The sequence below is a fragment of the Gymnoscopelus braueri genome (genome assembly GCF_963280865.1).
Source record: "Gymnoscopelus braueri genome assembly, chromosome: 18".
NCBI classification, from domain to species: domain Eukaryota; kingdom Metazoa; phylum Chordata; class Actinopteri; order Myctophiformes; family Myctophidae; genus Gymnoscopelus; species Gymnoscopelus braueri.
In genome coordinates this window covers 11804831-11812762 of record NC_137618.1, presented here as the reverse complement: position 1 = coordinate 11812762, position 7932 = coordinate 11804831, and the positions used below count along the sequence as shown (strand labels likewise).

General features: G+C 39.9%; 1 protein-coding gene across 2 annotated transcripts; it reads left to right on the top strand.

Annotated features, from left to right (window-relative positions):
- On the top strand, nucleotides 1–7025 carry med4 (mediator complex subunit 4). Of its 2 annotated transcripts, XR_013932034.1 has the most exons (8): nucleotides 1–105; nucleotides 1017–1083; nucleotides 1846–2016; nucleotides 2428–2485; nucleotides 2754–2840; nucleotides 3741–3872; nucleotides 4722–4964; nucleotides 5051–7025. XR_013932034.1 is itself a non-coding variant. In XM_080412811.1 (7 exons), exons 1-7 carry the CDS (start codon nucleotides 35–37, stop codon nucleotides 4892–4894), a joined length of 759 nt encoding a protein of 252 aa, XP_080268937.1. In that variant the 5' UTR covers nucleotides 1–34; the 3' UTR covers nucleotides 4895–7025. The 2 variants fall into 2 exon arrangements, 1 of the variants encoding a protein (XP_080268937.1); XM_080412811.1 differs by having other exon boundaries at nucleotides 4722–7025.
- The last annotated feature ends 907 nt before the right edge of the window (nucleotides 7026–7932 follow it).

The window sequence follows — 7932 nt, the reverse complement described above, 5'->3', positions numbered from 1 at the left end:
CCTGTCTTGCGCGAGAGAGAGGATTACAACAAACATGGCGATGGCAGAGAAATCCACCAAAGAGCGTCTGTTGTCCACCCTGGATGATCTAGAGGTTCTATCCAGGTGAGATGGAGTTATAGGCTTTGTTAATGTTTCCTGATTGCTTGTTGTGTGTGTTTTGTCTTTGTCTGGAATGTTTCATACATACTGCTGTGTTTGTCTGAATGGATCAGTGGATGGAGCTGAGCTACAGTCGCATGGGGCTCCATCCATCCATACATCAGTGATTATCATCATTATTTTTATTTCAAGGACCAAGATGATATGCATTAGGCCAGTGGTTCCATGTCAAGGACCCTCAAATGGATATTTGGCCCATGGCCACCATTTGAAGAGATGTTTGTGCTAGGGACCTGTGGTGGAAAAAAATACTCACATATTTTACTTAAGTAAAAGTATCAATACTGCAATGTAGAAATACTCTGTTTGTAAAAGTCTGGAATTCAAAATTTACTTGAGTAAAGGTACAAAAGTATTGGTATCAAAATGTACTTAAAGTACAAAAAGTTTAAAGTACTCATTATGCAGAATGTTTAAAAGTTTCACACCACTGCCAGGGATCCCCATAAAAGAAGATTTGTCAGTTAAAAATAGCTGTGAGCTTGTAGATCGGCTGTTATCGAATGGCTTGAGAGTTTAAACCTTAACACATTTTGCTTGGGGGCCCTCTCAAGGACCCCTGGCCCTGGGGGTCCAGTGAGAATGATTGCATTAAGCTGCAGACCCCCATTTGACTCCCACAGACCCGCATCTTGGACCCCAATCTACACTGTAAATTTAACTCATGTCCTGAGTTATAGATCTGTTTGGTTCCTAATTATCAGTCATTTAGCTGAGGGCCTCCTGTCAAGGACCCTTGGGGGTCCCTGAACCCAACGCTGTGAACCACTGGTGTGCATGATTGGAACTGAACAAAGCGATGCGTTTCTCAGCATCCTGTTAAGACATTTAAACGGTTTGTGTTTTTCTTACAGGGAGTTAATAGAGATGCTTGCGTTGTCAAGGAGCCAAAAACTCCCGCAAGCAGGCGAGGACATACAGGTAAGACATTCTGCTACACTGTTCCTTTACTGTCTATATACTGTAGGTATACAGATAACAGTGAAACTGTGATTAAAATAGACATTCTGGTGTGTTCTTTAGTTGTATTTACTACAATGGTGAGTATTGACTATCAATCATTTAGCTCGGGACCCCGTGGAGCCCTCTCAAGGACCGCTGGGGATCCCTGGACCCCATGTTGAGAACCACTGTTGTAAATAATGTCATTTGCGTAATAACATATGTGACTTAAAAAAAACTGCAAAAACAAATAAAATCATAATTTCTATGTATTTATAGGAAAGGTTCAAAACAGGATATTTACTCAGCCAATACAAATTGATTTGTGACCCAAAACGAGCCCGACCCTATGTTTGGGAAACACTGCTATAGTACACTGGTAGAGTAGAATAGATATGATTATGCGAGAGCAACAAGCAATACATGTACAATTACAATACATGTTCTTCAGTAGAGTAGAATAGAGTAATGTTGCAGTTCATTCATATACGATACGATACATGTTCTTCAGTAGAGTAGAATAGAGTAATGTTGCAGTTCATTCATATACGATACGATACATGTTCTTCAGTAGAGTAGAATAGAGTAATGTTGCAGTTCATTCATATACGATACATGTTCTTCAGTAGAGTAGAATAGAGTAATGTTGCTGTTCATTCATGTACAATACATGTTCTTCAGTAGAGTAGAATAGAGTAATGTTGCTGGCCATTCATGTATGATACGGTACATGTTCTTCAGATCTTAGAGCTGCTGGTTCAAAGAGACAAGGAGTTCCAGGAGTTGATGGATGTAGCACAGGAGCAGGGCAAAGTTCACCAGGAGATGCAGCTCCTGGAAAAGGAGGTGGAGAAGAGGGACAGTGACATCCAGCAACTCCAGAAGCAGCTGAAGGAGGCTGAACACATCTTGGTGAGTAACAGAGGCTTGTTCATCAGACCCCCCACCCTGATAAGCACTTGGAATGTAAGAGTTGAGGCATTCAATTTAGTTTGACTCGATTCCACAGATACATATTGTGAAAATAGCAGATCTACAAGCTCACAACGCCTCGCGTTGCGAGGCGTTGTGAGCTTATAGATCAGCTATTTTCACAATGTTTGCCTCTGAAATTATTTGGCCAATGGTTGACTGTTTCACTGTCATCTGGGGACCCCTCCAAAATGATGTGGGTCCCGACCCATAGGTTAAGAACCACTGTGCTAAAGTGGTTGATGTCATGTGGTAAAGGCTCTTTGTGTAAACTCACTCACTGCATAGTTGATCTGATGCCGTCTGTGATTTGAGTTGGACCCATTTCAATCGCTTCTCTCTCTCTCTTAGGCCACAGCTGTATACCAGGCAAAAGAGAAACTCAAATCCATTGATAAAGCCAGGAGAGGTAGGATGTACCTCTGCATCACATTGAAATGAATGTGAGCCTGGAGGTTGTTCGTTGCTGTTTTTCAATAGCCACTTCATCTCTTTTACCAACTATTTATTAGAATAAAATATTCCTCAAATTATTGAAAGGATATAAATGGGCCTCATAATGATGGTTGGTTACAGCAGACCAACTCAGTGGTCACATCCAAAGATTGTTGTGATAATAATGGTGGTGATGATTTCTAGTAATGTCTTCCTGAAAGTGTATGCTTTTGTCTTTGCAGGGAGCATTAATTCAGAAGAACTCATCAAGTATGCCCACAGGATCAGTGCCAGCAATGCTGTGTGTGCCCCTCTCAACTGGGTACCAGGTAGAGCTGCAAATATCCAAATCACAAACATGACTACTGCAATTTCCAACTTTTTACTCTAATAGGCTGCTGTTATTGTTCTCAGCGGGAAATGTGTTAAACCAACTTTTAACACATTGGCTGCCAAAGACGCATATCTGCGTTCTATTTAATCCCTCGCCTGGCTGCCAAAGACGCAGATCTGCGTTCTTTTTTTTGACCCAAAGACCAAGGAGATATGATTTATCGAAGATTTAAACTCCTATCCACTTCCTTGTTAACTTAAAAATTCTGTATCTCGGCTCCTGAGTACTTTTTTTTTTCAATGAAAGATCTCTGGCAGGCAACAGCTAAAAATCTGAAATAATTGGCTGTCAATGTGTTAAAAGAACATTATATTGAAAAGAACAATTCATACTTACAGTATGTCTGAACTACATTTGTTTAGAGGTGCAAACTGGCCGATCTACACGTTTTTTTGAGTGTCACCGTTGCATGACAAGGTATAAAATGGCCTTTTTTTTATTTAAAAAAAAAAAAAATCTTCTCATGTATTACATTCATCGAAAAAGTAATCAATGGAATAATCGTTAAGAACATAATCTCTAATTGCAGCCCTACTTTTGTTATATCTAATGATTTGTGTGTAGCTGTTGTCTGGGCACTAAGGTTCTAACCATTGTAGTGTTTATGATTTGTTTCTTGTAATCTTAATGTTCTAGGCAACTTATACTTGTTTTCATCCATCATTGAAAGTCGCTCTGATTAAGAATGTCAAGTTCGACTATATGTAAATTCAGTAAAAAGCAGAGATTTATTTTAAGTCGGCTGTTTTATTAATTCTTTCGCTATAGAGATGTACTGTAGAATTCATGATGTTCACTTCACTCACCACCAGAATAAAAACTTTTTTTTTACCAGGTGATCCACGTCGACCCTACCCCACAGACCTGGAAATGCGCAGTGGAATGCTGGGTCACATGGCTAACCTGCCCACCAATGGCGTGAACGGACATCTCCCAGGGGATGCACTGGCAGCAGGCAGATTGCCAGGTAAGCGGGCAATCACACCGAGATGCGTCGCAGACATCAAGCTCTTGCCGTTGCTGTGTTGTTGGATGAGGACGATTAAAAATGCCATTATTATTTTAACAATAGGGTGAGTTGAAATTATGAATAGTTCATCGTCGTCGTACACCGCTAATATCAACCGTTCATCTGCATTTACCATTGTCCAACCATATACCATGTTACCTACCCCTAGTCTTATGTACCTGCCTGTACACAAGATGTACAGGATAATCTACCTGTGGATTATACCAGGGATTATACCAGGGACAAATGACTTGGATTTAGCTCTTCCTTGGACCTACCTGTGGATTATACCAGGGACATGTGACTTGAATTTGTTCTTTGCTCTTCCTCATGGACCTACCTGTGGATTATACCAGGGACAAGTCATTATACCAGTGTCAGTCTACCTTATGTGGATCATACGGTCTACACGCACTGACATTTTGCACCTTAATCCCATGTACAACGCACTGACTTTTGTCTTTTTTATTGCGTGTTTTTCTAGCACCTTAACTAACGTCCATAAGCATATCATGCACAGTACGCATCTGCTGCTATGCTCACGCACCTTTATATCTTATCTCAGGTACCATGTGTAAATATGTAGATAACTAGTTGTTTTTTTTTATCTTTGAAAGAGACGAAACAGCTTTATTGTCACATCACATCTTTACTTCTGTAAACCTGTGATGTGACAATAAAGCTGATTCTGATGTACGGTAACCGTAAAGAAACCTTGAACCTTAGTTCTCATAAATCTGAAGCTGTCAATTACTCTCCACTTCACTGACATGGATTAATAAGCTGTGTGTTCCTCCTCGTCCTCAGATGTCCTAACGCCTCAGTACCCATGGCAGTCTTCAGACGTGTCCGTGGGAATGCTGCCGCCTCACCATGGCAACGACTTTGGCTTGGAGCCCCCGGGTCACAACAAGGAGAACGAGGACGACGTGGAGGCCATGTCTACAGACTCCTCCAGCAGCAGCAGTGACTCGGACTAAACGTGTGTGTGTGTGTGTGTGTGTGTGTGTGTGTGTGTGTGTGTGTGTGTGTGTGTGTGTGTGTGTGTGTGTGTGCGTGCGTGCGTGCGTGCGTGCGTGCCTGTGTGTGTGTGTGTGTGTCGGTGAGTGTGTGTCGGTGTGTGTATGTCTGGGGAGGAATCGTATTCAGGAACTGTGTTAATATTTTCAGAGTGTGTACCCTGAAGTACTATGGATGCAAAACCTGTCAAGTCACAATGCCATTTTACCTACATATTCCCCCCCACCCCCAAACCCGCACGCCCAGTTTTTGAGCCATAACTGATTAGGCCTCTACCTGCATGGTCTTAGTTCAATGTTTCGTTCATATTGTTTATTTTGGTTCATTGCTTTTGTTCTAAGTTGTTGAGGCAGGATTTCATTGAACCTCTGAAATCCTAAGGTACACACATTCATTGATGTCATGGTGATATCATCACACAGTGCCTTCTTCAAGGGTGGCAGGATGACCCTGGTGACTGTCTTGTCGTGTCTGAAAGGTCACAGGTTTGATCTGAGCGGCAGTTATGTCCTTCAACAACTGTGTGTCGCTGTGTGGGTCCTCGAGGGAAACGCTGAAGATCTGTCAGCTAAGATGTTGCTAAGATAGAGGTAACTGTGTCTGACAGTCTAAAATGTAAATATAGAAATTACCATCTTCAGCCTATTTTATTCTCACACGTTGAAAATAGCCAACCGAAAAGCTTACGCGTTGCACCCGTAACGCGTTGTATGAATAAACAACTAAAGTATGAATCAGGCTTTAGAAGGCCTGCAAACACATTCAGCTGCAGAGGTTATTTTAAACTGCAGCAACTGTGAGGAAAAGAGTCAATTAAGCTGTTTTAATTTTTATTTAAGGTTGATATTTTTTTTATACACAGTGCCCCCCCCCTGCACCCAACCTGCGCAAGGTACACTATATGCTTCACTCGTTTAGGAACCACTGGTTTGTTGCACAATACCAGACCTGTGCAGCCCAGTCCAACCCTGTCTGCTCCAAAAGAAGGAATAATTGTTGCATGGATTCTTTTGTATATTATCTCTTCCTCGTTTTAAGAAACGTTTAGCATTCAGTGAGTTTCATTTGAGTCAAATTGGCTGTCAGATTAATATAAGTTCTATTTCATTTGTTCTAAAGTTATTGTCTTAAAAGAGTGTTCAAGATGAAGACTGAGATAAATGACTTTGGTTTAATATTTTCACTTTTCAGGACTCATTTTTATAGGGATTCAGCAGGAGTCAGCCTCCATTCCAACAGTGATCTGCTGTTGCATTCAGCCTAAAGTTTAGGCCCTAAACCATGTCTTGAAAATCATTACCTATACAGTTACTAGTTTGTAAAAGGACTGGAAGTATATTGTTCTTTACGGTATTCAAACTTGGAATCTGATTGAATCTTGTTGAATCTGACAACTGTTTCTAGGGCATAGTAGAAAAGATGTACTAAAAACGTACATATTTAATCAAAGTAAAGTATCCCCTCAAAATCCCAGCCTGGGTGTGTTGTGTCAGCTGTGATATTAATCTTGCTTGAAGGCATTCTTTGTTTTTGTTTTGATACGTACAGATGCAAACTATACTGGTTCAGGAGGTCAAGAGGCTGTCTGGGAACCAGAAGGTTCCCGTTTTGATCCCCCGCTGAATTGTAAAGCGTTTTGTATTAACACGCTAGCCTATATAAAATGCAGACCATTTACCAACATTTTGATTCGTGGTGGAACTTCCAAGTTTGTAGATATTTTCTGTGAGCAAGAGCCTCAACTTAAAGTGTAATGTATATATGATTCATTTAGTCCAACACTCATGGGTGGGAGTGTCATCCATGTTTTGTGTCTGTTATAAACCTAAGTGCTACTTATCACACTCAACATTTACTTTAATCAGCATTTTGGCTGCTCTTATATTGGGCATGTTCATCCCATATTTGAGAATGTATTTGTGGGATGACTTTGTATGTTTTAATTTTCTCATCTATCTTTGTCCCTAGTTTGACTCTGTTGAGTGGTCAATGGTCAGGTAAAAAAAAAGAAGAACATAAATGCTGTTAACATTTCAGTGTAAATAGGTTTGTATATACTCAGCCTTGTAAATAAACACATTTTGGAATAGGTTTTGTTTGTATGGGTGATTTGTCCAATAAGCGACTTCATGAAGACCAGTTTAAAAAATAATCTGTAAAGCTTTGCGCTGCGAATGACTGAAGTATATGGCATTCAGGGCATTGTATTTATTTGTACAATCATCTTCATACAAGCCGTGGGCAAGTTGTGCCAAGTCATTGATTGCAGAGGTTGTCAGGTTTGTCAGTGGTGGGATAAGTACCGGTACTCAGATTTTTACCGCTATACCACAATGTAGAAATACTGTTCGAAGTCCTGTATTACAATTTTTACTTAATCAAAATATACTTAAAGTACCAAACATAAAAGTACTGCAGAATGGCTCATTTCACAATGATTTTGTAATTAGTTATGCATGTGTTCATCACTGTAATGTTGCAGCTGATAAAGGTGGGGCTGATTTTAATTACTTTGTGCTGCTGGGCATTGCATAATGCATTTATCCGTTTATGCTTGTGGTATGTATGTGTGTGCGTGTGTGCGTGTGTGTGTGTCGGTCTATATGCGTGCCTGTGCTGTGCTTGTATGCATTGAAGAAAACGAAGAAAATACATGAAATGAATGTTCTCTCATAGAAACTGTTTTATTATTCATGTTTTTATTGAATTTTTCCAAAAGGTTATACACACATACAAAAAAACAAACAACTACAAAACACCACACACACTAGTACTCCATACAAGATGAACCGGGTACACATATAATCCAATTACTGATTGACCAAAAATGAAAAGAAATTTGAGTACAATACATTGGCATAAAAAGTGGCATTATTAATATTATAAATTTAAAGTCAATAAAGAGAAAAGGAAAATAACTACAAAATGAAAAGGAAGAATAGCATCTGAAAAAAATTAGCCAATCTTCAAAAATGTGTAAAATAGATAAATCTAAACC

What these genes read in the sequence shown, in the direction of transcription:
- med4 (XM_080412811.1), top strand. Translation starts at nt 35, where the DNA reads ATGGCGATGGCAGAGAAATCCACCAAAGAGCGTCTGTTGTCCACCCTG. An exon ending in GATCTAGAGGTTCTATCCAG is followed by an intron (nt 106 to 1,016) that starts GTGAGATGGAGT and finishes TTTTTCTTACAG; the next exon opens with GGAGTTAATAGAGATGCTTG. An exon ending in CATTGATAAAGCCAGGAGAG is followed by an intron (nt 2,486 to 2,753) that starts GTAGGATGTACC and finishes TTGTCTTTGCAG; the next exon opens with GGAGCATTAATTCAGAAGAA.